Genomic DNA, 20,995 nt, shown 5'->3' on the forward strand with positions numbered 1-20,995 from the left:
TTAGGACTCTCTGGGAACCTCAAGGAAGACATATAAACAGATGTCTCAACTCAGTACAACAATAGCTTAAAGATGGACCAAGGACAATCTGACAGAAACAGGGTATTTTTATTAGGTCAGTTTATGTTTCGGTGGCTGTGTCCTCTGACGGCAGAAGGCACCCTCCTACTCCAGGCTGCCTAGACCGACACAGTGAGCAGCCTGCATATTACTTCCTGCACCCCCGCCCCACCCCCGAGTACTGGAAATTGTGGTGCAGTGTGGAGTTGCCGTCCCTTTCATGCATTTTAAAGCCCTTTGAAAAATTTACTTTAAAATTTTCTGTCTTCCACTTTTTGCTTTCTAACGTGTCTAACTTACTTGCAACAATTACTCTTGTCCTGCCTTCTCCAACATTAAGGGGCTAGTTGGAACCAACTAAATATCTCTCATCCCCATGCACAAAAATAGAAAAACTGCCAAATAAGCGCAGCTGGCATATTGGCTTAAATTGAATTAGAATGTAAAGAAGGGAAAACAAAACCCTCAAATGCCGAGAAATTCCATATCCTTTCCTTTTACTTTTCCATATTATGAAAGCAATGCAGAACATCATTACTTCTCCTGTTTTATCATTATGTGAAGCCAGCGAGAGAAGACCAGAGAAAATGTTCACAAATCTCACTCATTCAGAGTCAGCCTCTGCTGTCTGTGGGCAGATTTGCTCATATTTGTGTATTCAGTTAATAATTATCACTGAAACTAGAAATACTGGTGACTAAAGATACTCATTTTTGACTAATTAACATTTTGGAGAAGTTCTTCCAACCAAAGTGCTTTCAGCTAAATTGTCTTTGTACAATTGCTCTCAGTAGACTTACCAGGAAACCACTAAAACCACCTTCCTGGGATTAATATACAAAGAGTGACTCCTCAGCCAGAGAGCTGGGGACGACATTAGAGAAGAGCGCAACGTGATCTGTCTCATGATCACACTACCTGTTTTTTTGTTGTTCTCCCGAGTTTGCGACACTGATGCTGATTTCTGCAGACTGGAGAATGCAGTTTACTTCCAATGAGACTCATGCATGTGTCAACTTCTTAAAATGCACTGAAGGGGATTTACTTTGGCCACTAGGTAACATGAGTGCTGTGCTCACTGATGGTGGGGTGAGGAGAAAGGACCCTTGAGGTGACGTTTTTGGCTTTGAATTCCTGGACAGGCAAGAGACCTGCCAGGATTTTGACAGTTGGTAAAGATCTGCTCAGAAACATAGCTATCTTGAGCTTTGTAACTGTGAAGACATGGTTCCTTGCTGACCCAACAACCATTTCCTCTGTTTTTATTGGCCTCAAATTTCTTCCTGGGCTAAGTAGGAAAAGCAGGGGTTTCTCTCAGCTCAGGAGGCAGGAGTGGGTTCCCTCATGACCACCACGGGGTTTCCTTTCTCATTTCCAGTGACTGGTGTAGCACTGGGTCTCCACTGATGCTATGCTGGGCAATGACACGGGCTGGGGGTCTCTGGAGTGAGATGTGACTCCTGAGATTGTCAGACCCTTTCTTTCCCAGGAGAGAAATAAAATCTGACACCAATGAAGCCTGGATGGAAAGATGGAGAGTGCTGTGGTCCTCGATGGCACAGAATTAGCCTGGTTCATGAATGGCTCCAAGGACCCCAAGGAAGGTCAGAAAACTGGTTCTCTCAGTTTTCCTGAAAATTATTTTAATATGTAATCCTTTTATCCATGTACCTTCAATACAACATTGAGTAAGTATTCAGAAACGTTTCTCAAGACTTATATTCCATCCACTCCTCACCCCCGGTATCCAATGTCCTTAGGATAAGTTGGCCAGTTGTGACATGAGGTTAGCAGGGAAGACCCTGCAGTTTCTTCTTCTGCCCTGCCCTGGTTCAGTTTGCTCAACTTTCTCCTCCCAGCCTAATCCGCAAGGAAATGCCTCAAGGATTACTCTGAAGCTGTTTTTAAAAAGGACACTGGTTCCACCACCTTCTAATTTAGCATTATCCTCAGTCAAGCAGGAGGCAGATAGTTTTTAATTTTTAAAATGTCTTTCAGGCTAACTACAGAAGAACTAAACTCTCCCCCATAATGCTTGCTTGGGCTTCTCTGAATCCGAAATACATTTGACTAGTCCATGGGTGGAAGTTCCTGAAGTGATGGGAGATGTGTGGTTGTGAGGTTTCTATGTGCTTTCTACTTATCTACTGGCCCAATGACATAACCTTGCCTTGGAGTATGTCTGGGGAAATTCCAGAAGAACGAAAGTTTTTTTTTTCTCTGTATCTTCCTTCGTTTTTCTCCTCTTGGTACATCAAGAAGCAAGAGATCACACTCAGAAGTTGACAGGCAGCAGGTGAGAAAAGAGCCTGGAGGCTGTGAGTCACAGATGAGTAGAGCTGGGAGGGACCCTCTGGGTATCTAACAAAATCCCCAAATCTGGGATAAAGATGGAAGCTGAGGGCTAGGGATATAAAGTCATTTCCACAGGATAACTCACTGAATTAGTCACATAGCTGGGCTTACAAGCTAGGGTTCCCAATTCTCATGACAGTGCTCTCTCCCACACAGCATTATAAGCCAAACTCACAATATTTAGGGTAAGGGAAAGGGTTAAGTGGAAGCTTTTCTTTTAAACAGCAGTGCATACATCCTTTAAAAACAGAAATGAAAATTATTGCTCTTAGGTCTTCCGAATAAAAAACTCTGGGGGGTGGGACCCAGAAAATCAATGGTTTAAAAAGCCTCCAGATGATTCTATACATCCTAAAATAGACTACCACATCACAGTCTATACATCCCAGCTTCTATACAACTAGTAGGGTGGAGAGAAAAAGAAGTCAGGTTCAAATCTTGGCACCATCTTAGCTATATGATATACTTTATTCTACCTCTCTGAGTCTCAGCATCTTTACCTAAAACAAAGAAAACTCTTGTGTTTTCTTGGTCAAAGAACTACCACATTTGGTGACAAAATGTACATAAAAGGCCCACAGTCACTCAAGGCACCTTAGCTATCATGTTTTTATTGGAATCCAGTCAATTCTCAGCCCTATGCATTTTTATGCCTATACCCTGGCAATGTCTACTTTGGAACCTTTGGAATTCTCAGTGATTTGAACAGCACTGGCTAAGAATGATGAGGAAATGTTCCAGGAGCTTTGGCTTTAGATTACCTAAAAAAGGAAGGTTCCCCAACGTGGCCTTCAGGTCCTGAGGCTGATGGACATACACTTGTAAGGCAGTTTAGTACAACGAACTTGAAAGAATATACATCTTACTTTAATGTCACAAAAAGTCTAATTGGCGATACTCAACAGGATAAAACTAATAATAATCCGCAAGGAGAAGGAAAACATTCATATCATTAACATTTATTTTTCATATTATGAAAATATTTCTGTGACAAAATCCAAAGATCAGTGAAGATCATATTTTAAACAACTCTCACGGAATGAGGAAACTCAAAATGGGCAGCAGACTTTGGTAGGAATGGGGAAAGGAAATGTGGTATATGAGAGGGATAAGCAGAGAGACACAAAGAATAACTTACATCTTAATTTGTCCATGATCTTCCCTCCACACAACGTGGCTAAAGCCATTTTGACAGCAAATACTGAAATTTTACCATGGCCTTCCCTGTTTAATGATAAGAGAAAAAGAAAAAAAAAGATGTCATTTGGAGAATTTCCAGTAATGAGATCTGACATTTTCTGTTCTGTAGAAATCATAGGACACTGTAGCTGCATACATTATGCGAACACATCCACTTTAGAAAAAGACCATGAATACAATTCAACACAAATTTCTGAAAAGCTGTCTAGTCAATGTTTCCTTTTTTCAAGAGATAGCAGGATCTTCAAGTTATTCTTTGTATATGTCACTTGCTCAAAGTATGAACTGGCAGCGAGAGGGATATGTCCTATTTAGCCATGGATTACAATTACAGAACATGATTTTCACTCTGGGTTTCATGAAATAATTTTATGCATGATGATTCCACAGTCTCTATAATTTATTTAAACAAGGTTTTCGGAAAAAGACATTTTTTTTTTTTTTGTTGGAGAATCCTGAATTTTGTTACAGTAATTATGGGGACTTTTCCATCACCTTTTTTTGGTCACCCATCATTTCCAACCCACAAGCTGACTGTGTTTATGTGATACATTTACTTGTCAAAGAGAGTTGATATTTTATTTTATTTTTTTTAAGATTTTACTTCTTTATTTGTGAGACAGTATGAACAAGGGGGAGCAGCAGAGGGAGAGGGAGAAGACTCCCCACTGAGCAGTAAGTCCGATGGGAGACTTGATCCCAGGACTCTGGGATCATGACCTGAGCTGATGGCAGATGCTTAGCCTGGGGAGCCATCCAGGTGCCCAGGAGTTGATATTTTAGAGGGGCAAAAGTAAGAGCTCTGTTTTATCTCCTACTTCAATGACACCAGATCTACCAAATCTTCATTGATTCAGGAAGTATAACTAACTTGTCCTTCACAAAGTGTGATGAAAGGGCACACTGTAAGAAGTATACTATTTTGGCTAAATGATTTTCCAGCCAAAATAAACTGTTTATCCTTGTAACCTTGGAATCAGAAAGTGTATCACATTAGTAATTCATTTCTTTGATAGTTGCTACTCTTAAGAATGATCAAAAGAGTTATTTAAAATAATAATGTGGCTGAAAGGTAAGTAAAGCCAGTATTGACAAAGTTTTAGTATATAGAATAAATCACTTACATGAATAAGATCCACATATATAGCATATTAGAAGAATAAGATATAATAAATAATTGTATCTTTGTTCATTACTAGACTCCAGAGACAGATCATTTGTTATTTATCCTTGTTGCTGTCAGTCTCAGCATAGGACTTCAAATAGAGCCAGCCACAATGGAAAAGTGACTGAGCCCTATGCCAGTGGCTCTCCCATTTATATTTCCAAGCCTAAGCACCAGATCTACATAGTTATGTAAATAGTTAGAATATGATACCACATGTCAAACCAAGTATGTTCAAAGTAGAACTCATGATCTTTACAAAGTGCTCCCATAACACTCAGGCCAGCCTAATACCACCCTGCTTCTGGCTGCCAGACTTAACATGTACCTAGCTATCCACAAATGAATCCTGGGAAGGGGTTACCCTTGACTTGTTTCTCTTCCTTAATTCCCCACCACCTGATAAATGTCTGAGGGACTGAAATATACCTCCTACCTGTATATTAAACCCATTCCTTGCTTTCCATTCTAACTGCCATTGCTTCATCAGCTCTTGCTTGAACAGTTATAACTTCTTAAATGATCTCTCTGCTTGCTCACTCATCACAAATTTGGCTATATTACTTTATTATTTAAATCTCTTATTACCCTCTGTTTGCCTACAGGATATGGTTACAACTTTATCCATGCTCTCCAGTCTCCCTGCTACCATTTCTGTTGAACTTGATTCTACAGTCCCACATTTAATGCCCCTGACCTTCCTACCACCTTTTGCTCAGGACTCTCCAACCTATTCATCAAGATTCAGCTCAAAATCATCACTCACCCGGCTCTGAAAATGGCTTTTCCCCTGGATGTGCAGGCAACTGCTCTGCTCTCCACTTTTACCTACCATTTGGCACCTATTACACTGAGTGACCTTGATTTGCTTATTTACACATCTGCATGTAACTTGACCCCACACTATGAGAGGGGAACTGAGACCATATCTTCTAAACCTTCTAAATTAGGTATATTCCTAGTGCCTCCCACACTTGTTTCCCCCAGCATTTGCAAACAATATACTTCTTATGTTAATTAATAACTACTAATCATTATAATAGATGCCCCTAGAATTTTGAATGAACACTCATTTAGTCATCTGCTAGTTTTAGAGCAGGTAGCTGTAAGAAAAATGCGATGATTTTGTAAAAAACGTCATTCAAAATTATTCCATGTGCATTGTATTCCCAATTGCATGGAAAACTGGAAGTATCAAAAATTTTATTTCGGGAAATAATTAGTTCCCTTTCCTAAATTGAAACATGGCTCAAATTATGAGAACAGGGAAATCTACCAAGTGTGGGAGAATAGGAGCAATAAAGTGATAAAGTAGTCCTCAAAATGCAGAGAAATTGAGGAGCATGACATGTGAGACTTTAGGAGCAATACAAATTTCTTTCAAGGAATCAGAAATTATCATTTAACTCAAGAAAGAGGATAAACTACAGATAATGTTGGAACAGAGAGTTCTCCACAGGATGAAATGATGATAGCTCACGGATGAATTCTTAAACCTTAGCTTTTAATGAAGAAGATCATAGGGAGATTGCCAGTTCTATATTGTTCTTGGAAATGCAAGATTGATGCTATTACATCCAGGAGTGGTTGTATCAGAGCTCTTCTGCCAAATTGACACAATAAATCTAGATAAATCACCAAGTGGAGGCAGCTCAATGAGAGTTTTGCAGGAACTCAAGGGTGAAATTAGGTCACTGGAATGTACTGTTAGGCAAGCCAGTGTGCCAGATTGCAAAGGTGACCCTTGTCACTAAGAAAGATTCAGGGGGTATGCAGGAATGTAGATCTCGGGAAGCACACCAAGTACTAACCTCACTATACTGGGTGAGTTTAGGCCTTGCTCAGCCCTGGTATTGGAAAAACCTTGAAGGAATTTAAGGAGTGAGTGGAGATGAATGATTCCACAATGGAAAAGGGGACACCAAAGACTTAGATACATGTGGATCTTTTTAAAGAACTTTTCAGTAGATATAATAGTATGAAGAAAGATTGGGGGCTAAGGAGAAGGAAGGTTTCATAAAGCCTTAGACAAGATTCCATACCCAAGGCCATTACTTAAACTCATCTTGGGATTAGGGTCCCTATTTGTGTGTGTGTGTGTGTGTGTGTGTGTGTGTGTGTGTGTAAAAGAAGTAGCATTAACAAAGGAAGTAAGGAGAAGTGAGAAGTTGGGATATCCCAAGAGGAGAAGCGCTAGAGTTGTGCTCATTGGGAATCAACCCTAACCGGGGGCCATCTGATTTAGGAACAGTTCAGGAAATCCCTTAAATGTCTAGGAAGTGGAAAGTCAAGCTCATGAGGATGGATAACAGGAAGCTCCCAGGAGTCTTGTGCAAACGAGCAGGAAAGTGACATATTGTTCCAAAGTGAGTCTGCACACGCAATGCCTCTAGGAGTAAAGCAGTAAAACTGCACATATGGAATGTTGGCTGTTGGCCACAACTCCAGAAGCAGACCTGCCAAAGTGTGCTGAGGATAAAAGACATAGATTGTCCCTAATGCTGCTGGCCAAACAGCCTCGGAACGGCAAAACCAGGAAGGGTGCTAGGAAAAGTCTATGCTCTTCTCTTTTTTTTATGAAAAGCTGTTGCAGCACATCTCCAACTTCACATGTGGTTCTGATTGCCACCTAAAGAAAGATGGAGCAGAGCCAGATGTGTTTGAGAATACCGTGTGCGGTATACAAGGTACCCCTCAGGACCATCCACCTTATGGCTGGGCTGGGACTTAGAATCAACCACATGCCCACAAGAGCTATTCTTTGTGAACAGAAGTTGCTAGTGCAATTGATTCTTTAGTAGTGTACAAAACTACACTACTAGTAGTGTAAAAAACGTACAGCAAGAGCTTTAAAATTAAATTTACTATTAGCCTATCATTTTTTATTAAAAATGTTATTTTATTTTTCTATATTTCTTGGGGGGTGCAAAAAGGTGGTTTTATTAAAGCACAGGGACAGGACCTGTGGGCAGAAAAACTTGCTCTAAAAATTTTTAAGTACAATTTTTATTTATTTTAATATTTTCCCTTTCAATGTAGAACAAGAATGCAATGCATAATACATGCTTTCCTCCTTCTTTCCACTATTTGGTTTTTGGCATAATGGAATATATTCTATTTTTTAGGCCAGTTATCCTGAAGCTTTTGCCAATGCAAACTTTACTTTCCTGTTCCAGCTTGAGGTAAAAAACCACCCACCTAAGTTGCTATGCTAGTATATAATTCATACCTTAATGGGTATTAAAGACAATCAAAAAATTAGCAAAAAGTACAAAATGAAATTGCCTTATAAGTCAATGTTTCATTAAATCTTTTATTTCCCTTATACTTTGTTTTGTCACTCTGAAAATTTTCAAATTCTTCTAAGGGATGACTGATTAAAAATAGAAATCAGAAAGCACCTACCCTTTGGTTAAAATATATGCAGAGATTTGTAGAATGTCTGTCTTAAAACATAAATTACTTTAAAGTCTGACACATCATAATAAAAAGTGAGTAACCTGCATTATATTGGGCTTTTTCCATGACCTCACAAAGAGGCAAACTGATTTCTTTGAACTAAGAAGGTACTAGTTTCAGGGAAAAGTTGTCTGGGAGGGAAAATCTGCCTTTGACAAGAGGGGAGAGCAGCAAACAGATATTGATAGGCCTGGGATGCGAGGCTGAATTCCGAACAGAATGTAAATTTCCTCCAAGTTGCCAAGCGAGTTTCCTGTTTGAAATTACAGATTCCCATGATAAATTTTAAGTCCTTGAAAATGAGATTTGAATTCTGACTGATTCTTTTTGGAACAGGCTGAAGGAATTATTTTTCTATTTAAAAGCACTAAAACCAGAAGCTCTTCTTTTACCAACACATTTCACAAAAACATTTGGTAAGCGTTTTGATGAGCGCAGAACTCAAATTGCTCTTTCTCACACATTTTGGTGGCTTAATTAACTGAGAAAATTGTTTCCTCCTCTGGCTTCCACAACATGCCTCTATCATAATTCATGTCTTTATCTGGGAATCAATTTGTTCATATGGATCACTCATTTTGTAACTCAACATATATTTACTGATAATGCCTCATAGGTTGGGGATATAAAGATGGTAAGGTATGGCTCCCACCCCTATCAGTTTGCTCATAGACTATTGGAGAAAAAGAGTCAAAGCCAGTTAATTTTAACACACATTTTTTAAAAGGGTGGGGATCTCACTTTAATCACCTTTCATCACCAGCCTATTGTGGCACTCAGTGCAAAGCAAGCTCTTAATATATGTTAATTAAATTAATGAATGCACATGTGAAAAGAAATTTTGATTTACCACTTAAGTTTTATATTGAGAAATACTAAGTGTTTGAATGAAATTACAAAAATTGACCTTACGGTCCTTAATATCAGCTGTGCACTCAATGTGATACCTTGAATTTCGAAGTGATTACACACATAATTACTCTTGGTTTCTGGGTTAGCATAGTTAACATGTGAACAGATAGAAAACCCTTAGTTGGCTGTGGTGTGTCTTTGGGCTTCCCATCATGTTAGCAAAACATTTGGGAAAAGAATTCCTCATAACTTCTAGTCATGTGAGTTGCCATGGGTTTTTCCAGAATGGAAGGGGCCAACGCTTTATCCCTATGAAATTCCATTTGCCATTCACAAAAAGTATAAGTCTGACATAAAGATGAGCGACATAAAGGCTGTTAATTTTATCTATACTTGTGAAACTTCTTTGAAAAGAGATCTTATTTTAGTGACATATAGGAATCTTGGAACAAAGTATTTTCCACTAGAACAAAATTTTAGTGATTAGAGGAAAATATTCTGTGGAAATCTTGAGTTTAAGATGCGGTGAGAAAAAAAATCACCAGGAAAACACTATGTTAAATATTTAGTTTTGGCCAAATAGTAAAAAGAGAAGAACATTTGGTTTTATAGACCTCTTCTCTTCTTCCTTCGCTCTCACACATGCTCCCAGCCTCAAACGTCAATGATACATTTCATTGGTGCACAGAGAAAGGGCTGTGTACTTTGTAGTACATCTTGCATTAAACATCAAAATCGTTTTTAAAACTCAAAAGACAGAAGTGTTTTGGCAGAGTTTCAGAATATTTTATATCCATGCGTCTGAAATAGTGCTGTGGTACCTTTCATAGTGTCAGGGGTAGGGCGGGGGAGAGGCTCCACAGTGGGAATGGATGTTCAAATGGCTCAGCAAGGTGCAATATGTCAAGCAGAGAGGAAAATACCAGGATTTTGTATTCTCTGTGAAAGACCATTATATGATAGATTTGGAGTTCTGGATGGCTGTCATAAAACTGACTCTAAATCTACAGTGTAATACGTTTAAGTCCAAAAATTTACTTCACATACACTTTCAGATATATCTAAATACCCAAACTGGAAAGGTAAGGAATGAGAGTCAAATAAAAATATCTTGTAAAAGTAGGGTAGATCTGGGGAAAAAAACACACATTAATTCTCATTTAAAAAAATGAAACAGAAAGCATGAATAGAGCTGAACTTACCCTGATGCCTGAAACAAATTATTCTTCCCCCCGCTCACCTCAGCTAGTATGAAGCTGTATGACCTGCACATTGTTTAACCTCCCTCTAATCATATTATGCCAAACCAGGAAGATTGTTGGCACACAGTAAATACTGACAACATATTAGCTATTATTACAATTAGTATATTATTATTATCATTGGAGAAGTGGCATTAACAATAAAGCTTGACATCTGAAAATAGGAACACCACTGTTCCTTTAATATTTATCATTTTTCCTACCATAATATTTATATGACTGAATATATGTGAAAATAATATTTGCTAAAAACAAGGCCACTGTCACATAATTACCTTAGGAGGAACTTCCCTAAGGAGGAAGATTCTAGTGAATGGAAATGAGATTAAGTCAACAGATTAAAGTTTGTGTTTCCCAGGGAAGTAAGAAGAGAGCAAGAGACCTTTTTTTGTGTGTGTGGAAATCGGATGCCCTTACTTTAGTAGCCATAGATATCTGATTTTCTTCTCTTGTAGAGCAGAAGTAAAAATAGAGGGTATGAATCTAGGTATCAGAGCAAACTTGGACTCCCCAGTCTTGGTAATATACTGGAGATTAAGGAGGACTTGATTTCAGAAAAAGAAAGAGAAGAAATCAGTGTGATGAGCTAAGAAGAGTCAATCGTTGACTTTCATTCAGTCTTTCATTCATTCACAGATGCATTATGAGCTGGATATTGTCTCAGGTGCTGTGCATACAAAGAGTAAGACATGGTCCCGCTGTACAGTAGCTTGTGGCAGGCAGTCATGCACACAGTAAGACATAGCAAAATCATGTGTAAGGAACAGTGGGACCTGGGGCAGGGGGAGGTAACTCAACCATGAGAGTTGGGCTTCACAGTGGATCAACTTGTGACATTCCCTCTCCAAAAGGCCATTATAGAGTTTTAAGAATTATTTTCAATTATACCTCCATAAAGCTATTGAAAAAAAATTGTCATCTTGTAACTTGCTTCCATGTTGTTTTTCTTTTGTTACTTTCAATTTCCTCAAAAATAATAGAAATGGTGAGAAGAGAAGCTGCTGCCAGGCTGTCAGCATCTAAGGGAAGGCATTAGGCTCATCCGGGAATGTATGGAAGAAAGGGACAAGATGCAGAGACTGGCTTTGGCTACTTCCTAATATCCTTCTTCCCTCTCAATCCCTGCTTCCTGATTTGACACTTCTTTCCACACTTCCTGGGTGCACCTATCCATTTTTCTAGGGACCCTGGAGAAGATAGTGTCCGGGGTGGAAAGATCTGCCTAGCAGTCAGTTGGTAATTGCTAGCTATAGCCATTTTTAGGAGGAAAGTCAGGAAGAACAAAAATCTTCTAGACTCTAGAGATGGACTATTCAGAGACAGAATGGCAAGCATAGGCATAGCCATTGGGCACAAATGCTAGCTCCTAACCTTCTAGAAATCATCCTGTGTCTGTAGCTACATACTCTCTACCTTCTGAGAAGCTGACCTGGTGAGACACCTTGCAGCCAGGAAACTGACATCTGCAGTAAGTGTGCCTGTGTGAGAACTGAGACCCAGGTGTGTCTTTGGGGAGGGAAGGAAGGAGTGCTATTTTTGGCGAACTATGTTGTGAGAAGGCAAGTCTGGCTTTCAGGGCCACAGCCAAGTGCAGCGGGCTCTGAACTCCATTTCAAGTTACCATTGCCACGGCAGACTCCTCCTCGCTGAGTCTAGTGAATCTTAAGGCACTACCCAAATAATAACCACCTTTCTCTGAATACAAGTTCTCATTCTTCGTGAATTTAAATCGCTATACTGTCTTTCCTTTTGAAAAATATATACAGATACCTCTTTAGAATGCAGATTTTAATTTTTTTCATTTTAATTTTAGATTCCCCCCCCCCCCGGTTTTGGTATGTTCATTTAAATTACAGCAAATGAGAAAAAATCTCCTAAATGTTTCTCAGTGATTCTACAGTAACAACATATCTTTGATGCACTAGGCTCATTCACATCTGCCAACCTGCAGAAGGCTCCCTTAAACACTTGGGTTTTGTTGTGGGATAGGTGGTAGGAAGCAACATCAGATTTCCATACTGGATCTCATTTGGAGAAACAGGAGTTTACTATCATAACGAATTGAACTGAACAAGCACTTTATTCTTAAGTGTCCCTTGTTTCGTTCACTTCTAAGTGAATATTTCTGGTTACTTTCTCTCTCCAGTTACTGATGCTTCCTTATGGCTCCCATCTCACATCTAGAATTTCAAAAGCCATCAGATGGAAAGTATCAGCAGAACTGTCCTATACTCATTTGCTAAGCCAAGGAAGAATGCGGAAGAACCTATAAACTGGGGTCTCTATATGGATGTGTCTGCAAATCTGTAAAATGAAATTTCTCTATGTGGATGTTTTAAAAAAATCTATGATGAGATTACTGAAAGTATACATCAGAGCCTTTTTTATCAGTGAGAAGAGTAAGAAATAAACAAATATCCCATTTGAACATTCATGTCAATGGCTCCTTACCTTAAGATAGTCCTTAAGCTTAGCATTCATTGATCTTGAAATAATCATGATTAGCTGGTTAGAGAACATACTCAGCCCTATTTTTTCAAAGTGATTTTCCCAATATTTCCAAACAGAAGTGAAAAATATAATTCTATTGTATATTTCCCATATTGTGAGAAATACTGAGATATGATATTTTACATCATATAAAATATAGTATGTATATATTAGCTCTCTCATACATTTCACAAACTCCTCCTTCCCTTATTGTTAATCTGGCCCCATTTCTATATTTATGTATACAATTTTTTTTTTTTTTTTACCTTTGAGTCCTTATGAATCCTGCAGCAATACTCTAAGATTTGGAGAGAATCACATTTTTCTTTTTACATTTTCCATTGTTCGCTTATAACAAATAGTTCCCTGAAGACACTAGTGGCAAGTCTGGAAGCTTCCATGGTCTTATCAAGGAGGTAGGATGGAAATGCCATTATAGCAATTCTATAGCCTGGTTCCATTCTATCACCTGTCATGTAGAACCATAGCCTTCTCTACCTGCCTGCCACTTGGTTACCATAGCGATCAGACCAAAGCAGTACATTAGCTCTTAAGTCTGCATGGGCTAAGCATGGGATCTATCAAGCCAGGCTGCTTGTTTTAGAATTGTTTATTTCAACTATAGATTGAGAATTTCTCAAAATATAAACATCCCAAGACAATAATCTACATTGGTCAAACTGAGCATGAATAATTCTGTTACCACTCTAGGTTGTAAAGTGACAGCTGGTGACTTTAGTGAGTGGCATAATAACATTAGTCTGGCTGGAACATCTCCAGTGCTGGGCTTATATATTCCCAAGCATTGGCCAGTCAATGAGACTAAGCAAAATCTTTCGGGAGTCCTAAAATGCAACTGCTGAAAGGTCAAGTTAGCAATGTTCCTTTTTAATATTCAAAACCAGTAGTGAAAGTGGAGATGGTTGATCCTATATCTAGACTAGAGGCTATCAGTAAAAGACCTTTTGAAATCTTAGGCTGATAAAGTAATTTGGGGGAGTTTTTACACTTCACAAGGCTGCCACATGTGCCTTGGAAAAGAAATCGTAGCTGAGTACCTAAATCCCTTCTCTGCCACTAACCTGCTGAGAGACACTGGACAAGTGATAGTCTCTTTCTGTAAAATGAGAGATTTGGAAGAACAGTCTTTAATATTTCAGCTAGCTCTGAAATTCTCTGATTCTATGAGAGGAAATTATAAGATATTGAGGCTAAGTTTCAATTGTCATGTGCGGTCAGCATTACATTGTTTTATGTGGCACATTATTGATCAATCCATTTAATGCAAGTCATGGCTACTTTCACTAGGCTGGTCAAGAAACCCTTGTCAGTTTCTCTATGTTTGCTCTGGGGTCTTGTTATGACACCTCAGAAACACTGTCTTAGACAATCTGCAAAGAAGAGAGTTAAAAGCATCCTCCCACTTATGCTTCATTAAACTGCTCCACAGGAATGCCATCATGCAAGTCTTTCAAGCATCCATAGCTTCTGGGAAGCGTGGGATGAGTTAAATAAAGGTCAGCATATAAAATACAATTGTCCTCGACTTCATATGGCACTATTTTACTCTCTAGTTTTTTTCCTATAGAATTTAAAATTCATGTTAGACACAGAGAGACTTTACTGAGAGAAGTAACTGATCAAGAAAAAAGAGGTATTTGGTCACTCTAGAAAATTATTTGGAATAAAGACCAAGAAGGACAAGAGGAAGGAGAGACCAAACATGTACAGAGATATTCAGAGGGAGCTTACGGATCAAAGGCTGCCAGCAGGAAGTTAAGCAGGAGGCTGATGGACTGCTCCACCTGGATTTGGTGAGTGGTTGGCATCCGTTTGTTGAGCTGGTAGAAAATGGTGGATAGTACAGCTTCCAAGCGGGCCACGCTGAGTTCTATGTTTGGGTCCAGGTTGTTCAGAGCATTTTCCCGCAATGCTTCTATGACGTTCCAAATGTCCACCAGGTGCACTACATACAATTAAAGCAGAGTGAACACATCAGCCCCAAATGCAGGGAAAGGTAAATCCATTATTTTACATGTACCATCTGTCCGGTTTGGTCAAGACACCTCATAGTCTTCCATATGTGTTCGACTCTTGTAAGAGTTGGCGTAAGTAAGTATATCTAGACATTGAATGATCTCAAAGACTTGATGTGCAATGTGTAATAGCAAGAACATTATTTCCTAAAAACCACAGTAATTAGTTACTTCTAATCTTTAAAATAACCTTGAAATATAGCTACAATCTTTATACTACATGTAAGAAACTGAAGACCAGGGAAGTTAGCTGACAAATGCGAAGGTCCAAGGCCAGCCAATGGCAAAACTGGCATTCAAATCCACATCTACCTGACTTAAAAAAAAAGTGAGATATAATTGACACACAACATCGTGTAAGTGTAAGGTGCACAACATGTTGATTTGATACATTTCTATATTGCAATGTGATTACCACCATAGCATTAGCTAACACGTCATGTCCCATAATTATCATTTCTTTTTCTGTGGTGAGAACATTTAAGATCTAGTTTCTTAGCAACTTCGAAGTATATAGCACTTGTGATTAAAATTAACAAGTCTATCTGCCTTGAAAGCATTTTTCCACTGCACACACTGACCCTTTAAAAGAAACAAACACAATGTTTGAAAAGATGTCAAACCTACATTTATTTAAAATATTTTCATTTATTTATATACTTTTCATACTGTAAGGTTTGAAATAAAGAAGGGAAAGTTAAAGAAAGCAGGAAGAGAGGCAGGGGAAAAAGGAATAGTAATCTCTAGAAGGCAGGAACAGAACTAAGTCACAGATCACTTAACTACCCTGGTCAAAAACAAACAGTTTTTTGGCTATATTATTGACTAGCTCACAAAACTTAAGTCATGGTTATTTTCACTTGGAAAGTCTGGAATTCCATTTCTCTTTCTTCCCTGTTTGTGCTGAGGTCTTGTTATAACATCCCAGAAACCATCATCACAATCAAGACAGTGAACATTTCCATTATCCTCAAAAGTTTCTCCTGCTTCTTTTAATCCTCCCCACTTCTCACCCCAGGCAACCACAGATATACTTTCCAAAATGGTTTTCTAGAATTCTATATAGCTGGAATTATATAATCTGTACTCTTTTTTTTGGGGGGGGGTCTGGATTCTTTCACTTGGTATAATTATTTTGAGACTCACCCATGTTGTTGCACGAATCAATAATATGTTCCTTTATATTGTTGAACAGTATTCTATTAAGTGGATATATTACAATTTGGTTATCAACTCACCTGTTGATGGATGCTTGGGTTGTTTCAGCTTTTGGTTGTCACAAATGAAGTTGCTATGAACAATCACGTACAAATATTTGTATAGACATATGCAACCATTTCTCTTGGTAAATACTCGGAAATGAAGGAAATACTAGGTTGTATGGCCTGTGTATGTTTAATTTTTGAGAAACTTCCCAAGTGTTTTCAACATAGTGGTACTATTTTATATCCATATCAACAGTGTATGAGAATTCCAGTTTCTCCACAACTTCACCAAATTTAAGGTTCCCTTTTCATTACATCTTTACATTTGAAAACAAATCTGTTGTCTTTCTCAGTGAAATATATACTTAGGTTTCAGTTCTTGAGCAGTGTGCACTCCCTATATGCTTTTCTACCAACTCCCAAGCTTTTGTTTCCCACCTCTTTGCTCATTTCTGATACTCTACTTAAAAAAAAAAAAAACCATGGGACACCTGGGTGGCTCAGTGGTTGAGCATCTGCCTTTGGCTCAGGGTGTGACCCCAGGGTCCTGAGATCGAGTCCCACATCAGGCTCCCCACAGACAGCCTGCTTCTCCCTCTGCCTATGTCTCTGCCTCTCTGTGTCTCTCATGAATAAATAAAATCTTTTAAAAAAATAAAATAAAAAATAAAAAACAAAACTAGCATCTATTGACCTTCTGGACTTGGGAGTAGGGATTAGCACTGCAGTTGAAGTCCAAAGACTTAGGTCCAAATACGGCTCTTCTACTACAAGAGGCCTCTTAGCCTCGAAGACTTGGAGCTTTACTTTCCTCATCTACAAAGCAGAAATGGTATTCCTTAAATGGGACAAATCATGAAGTCAAAATTGAGAGTGCCTGATACACAGAGACAGTACATTATACTTGAACAAATGAACAATGTGAATCATGTAAACAAACAAACAACACTTTCTAGCACATCTCTGATTTGGGACAGAAGAACACAAATCACTTTCTAACTGAAATACTTAAATGTTTACTAGATTTGGATAAATTCATATTTATGTGATTCCAAATTTGTTACCATCTTTGTATATCATACAACAAGGAAATTACTTGTTTCTTAATGCTACTCATCCAGTTTTTCAATTTTGTGACCAAGGTACTCCCACGGAGATGGCATCTATAGGTTTGCTTGTTTGTTTATTTAATTTCTTGAGGAATTAAATTAATTTCTGCAGGAACTGAGATTCCTGTAATTATTCCCTTTATGCTTGACATATAGATCCTCTGGATCTAGTACTTCAGGATATATCTGGGTACAGAAGGCAAAGATGTTGCTCCGGCCTTGGAGAACTAACAGTCAGGGATAGAGATGTGATTCACAATCACACAGATAATCAGAAATAATGACCTACCATGACAGACAGGGTGCTAGATACAAAATGGGATTATGAGATGGTTTGTGAAGAGGACAGAGGAACAAGATAAGGCTGGAGGAGCACTGTAGCTTTGGCAAGTCTTTTGGTCTTTACACTGAAAATATGAAGATTCGGGTTTTAAATAGAGTGACATGCTCAGAAATGCAGCTTAAAAGTGTCATTTCAGACTGTAGGGGAAGAGAGTAATGGACTTGCATGGGGGAAGTGGCTGGAGCCTGTTGCTGTGGTTCTAGCAGAGATGGTGGCAATTTTTTTTAAGATTCATTTATTTATTTTAAAGAGAGAGAAGAGAGAGAGAGACAGACAGATGGATAGGTGTTGGGCAGAGGGAGAGAGAGAGAGAGAGAGAGAGAATCTCTAGCAGACTCCCCATTGAGCATGGAGCCCAACACAGGCCTGGATCCCACGACTCTGAGATCGTGACCTGAGCTGAAACCAACAGTCAGATGTTCCACTGACTGAGCCACTCAGGTGCCCTGAGATGATGGTATTTTTGCACAGGGATGGCAGTACACAGGAAAACTGTAATCATGAACATTGTACATATTTGTCTTTGAAGAGTGGCAAAAGACAGATTTTGTAATCACAAAGATTGAGGTTTCACTCCTGGCTCCCCTAATAACTGTAAAACTGTGGACAAGTTATTTCTCCTCTATATATTTTATTATTTCTTCTTCTTTTTTTTTTTTTTTAAGAAATGAGGAGACTAACACTATCCAGAGAGAGTTGTAGTGAGGAGAAAAGAGAAAATGTATATATAAGTGCTGACCACAGCGTTTGGCACATAGGTGCTCAACAAATGATAGCTATTGGTGTTAAAATAATTAAACACCTTCTGATCTACTATCTTATTATTAATTTACAAGATCTGTGACTCCAAACCTAAGTATTAGCCTAGTCCCCTTAAATTCAATAACCTAATATATAATTTTGAGCCTATATTATGTAGGCCACGTAAAAGAAGCCCAAACTATATACCAGCCACAAAAGCAGGTACTATTCAGTCTACCGATCATAAATTCTGAGTTAGTGGAGTTTGAACCGATTTTACCATATTTGATAATTAGAGACCTGGTAAGGAAGGCCCTCTTTCATAGAGATTTCTTGAAAATTTTATTTCACTGCTAACTATTTTGGGAGGTGAAGATCACAGTGTGGAACAGTGTGGGTTTCTGGACAGTAGGTTCGACCTGCTTCTCCTACTGAGCATCCATGTGACCTTGAGCAAGTCACTTATCGTCCTTATGTTTCAGTTTCCACATCTGTAAAATGGGGACAAGAATAGTTGCTCCACAAAATAAATAACAGCTGCTCCACTGCAGGGTTATTGTGGAGATCAAATGAGATAATCCATGTAAAGCACTTTGCAAAGTGCTTAGTGCATAAGAAGCATTAAAATCTATTAATTAGTACTGAAAAGGCCTTTTGCCTAATGAAATAGGAACTCTAAACAAGGTTCAAACTTGAGTCATAAGGAAGCTATTCAGAAGTCTGTTTTAAGAGTCTGACAGTTGTATAAACATGTTGTTTACTCTTGAGCCATCAAATTATTTTAGAAAATGAAGACATTTAGGTTATGCAGTGATGACTGTTGACCACTAGATGGCACTGTGCACACTTTACTAAATATCCATCAAGCTTTGTCCATCATAGAGCACCTGCTATTAGGCACAGGCATAGGAAGTGGGGTTTCCTCATCTATATTACTGCATACATTTTACACTAATATACTAGATAAAGCAACAATTTATATAATAAAGTTATTTAGTTAACATTAACCATATCAGACATAAACATGTATTCTTAAGAGTAGTCGTTAATACTTCATAGAATCTTAAAAATAATATTAGTGTTATTTTGGACTTATTAACACTAAACAGTTTGTATTAATGAATAAATGAAAATAGACAAAAGCTTCAATAGTTTGTCTTAAATCCAGGCAATCTGGGGATCCCTGGGTGGCGCAGCGGTTTAGCACCTGCCTTTGGCCCAGGGCGCGATCCTGGAGACCCGGAATCGAATCCCACGTCGGGCTCCTGGTGCATGGAGCCTGCTTCTCCCTCTGCCTGTGTCTCTGCCTCTCTCTCTCTCTCTCTCTCTCTCTCTCTCTCTCTGTGACTATCATAAATAAAAATTTAAAAAAAAAATCCAGGCAATCTCAGGTAGAGAAGGGGTGGGGGGGACGTGTTTGCATGAGGGTTGCTGTTCTTAAGTGATGTTTCTTACCTGTTTGCTGATGTTACACTCTTTTCATAGGAAATGAACTCTTTAGATCATAAAGATGACTTAAATTCAAATATCTCTGGGAAAAGTCCCCAAATACCAAACTCATTAATACCTAGACAGAAATCACTGATGTCATAGACTTTATTAGAAGTAGGAGAAGCATATAAATAGTGTAAAATATGGAAGAGAGGATACAGAAAGGATAGAAATATCCAAAGACTACCCAGGATTTAGTCTGTCTCATTATTTAGTCCAGGGCCAGCCTTCCCTGGACCACATCATAGAGATTGGGTCAGTGAATCTAAGCATGATGACTTTTTTTTTTTTTTTTTTTAAGCACTTGGGGATCTCAAAATTCCCAAGCCCACATTCTATCCCTTACTGATTCCAAAATTTGGGAAGGTGGGAAAGACTTTTCACCAAGCTTTCCAGGTGATTCTGACAATCACTGACTTATAAACCTTTAGAAGGCTTTCAAAGGACTTGCAGCGGGGGAAGGTCAATAAACAATTATAGTGACTTAACTGGTCATTCTGGAATGGTGGTTCTCAACTGTGGTGCACGCTGGAAACACCTACAGGGTTGTCAAATAGCTCCCTGGTGCTGCTGCTATTGGACCATACACAGAGCTGCAAGACACTAGGCTTGTGAGAAATGCAGACTTGTAGGCCCCCAACCCTGATCTGGAGAATCAGAATCTGCATTTTAACATTCCCAGGCAGTTTAAGTATGACAATAATATTGGAAGTCAGTAGTTCTCCATCCTTTGGCATCAAGACAGCCTGCTATGTTCTTTTTCTTCTTCTTTTTATTTTTTATTTTTTTATTTTTTATTTACTTATGATAGTCACAGAGAGAGAGAGAGAGAGAGAGAGAGAGAGAGAGGCAGAGACACAGGCAGAGGGAGAAGCAGGCTCCATGCACCGGGAGCCCGACGTGGGATTCGATCCCGGGTCTCCAGGATCGCGCCCCGGGCCAAAGACAGGCGCCAAACCGCTGCGCCACCCAGGGATCCCTTTTTTCTTCTTCTTTTTAAAAAAGATTTTATTTATTTATTTGAGAGAGCGAGGGTATAGTATGAGCCTGAGGGTATAGTATGAGCCTGAGGGTATAGTATGAGGAGGGGCAGAAGGAGATGGAGAAGCAGACTCCCTGCTGAGCAGGACCCCGGGGATCATGGCCTGAGCTGAAGGCAGCTGCCTAACAGACTGAGTTGCTCAGGCACCCCTTGACAGCATGCTATGTTCTAATAGGTTGAGGTAT

At 38.9% G+C, this 20,995-nt stretch overlaps 1 protein-coding gene across 23 annotated transcripts in view; it reads right to left on the reverse strand.

Annotated features, from left to right (window-relative positions):
- The window catches only part of DTNA (dystrobrevin alpha), a 354,043-nt gene that overhangs the window by 81,918 nt on the left and 251,130 nt on the right, over positions 1-20,995 (reverse strand). For all 23 annotated transcript variants that reach the window (XM_055323947.1, XM_055323949.1, XM_055323948.1 and 20 more), the window contains 2 exons: positions 14,596-14,809; positions 3,554-3,639 (listed from right to left, as the gene is read on the reverse strand). In XM_055323947.1, the coding sequence (XP_055179922.1) occupies positions 3,554-3,639; positions 14,596-14,809 (300 nt within the window). The remainder of the gene's footprint in view (positions 1-3,553; positions 3,640-14,595; positions 14,810-20,995) is intronic.

Source organism: Nyctereutes procyonoides, unplaced genomic scaffold (assembly GCF_905146905.1).
Source record: "Nyctereutes procyonoides isolate TBG_1078 unplaced genomic scaffold, NYPRO_anot_genome, whole genome shotgun sequence".
NCBI classification, from domain to species: Eukaryota; Metazoa; Chordata; class Mammalia; order Carnivora; family Canidae; genus Nyctereutes; species Nyctereutes procyonoides.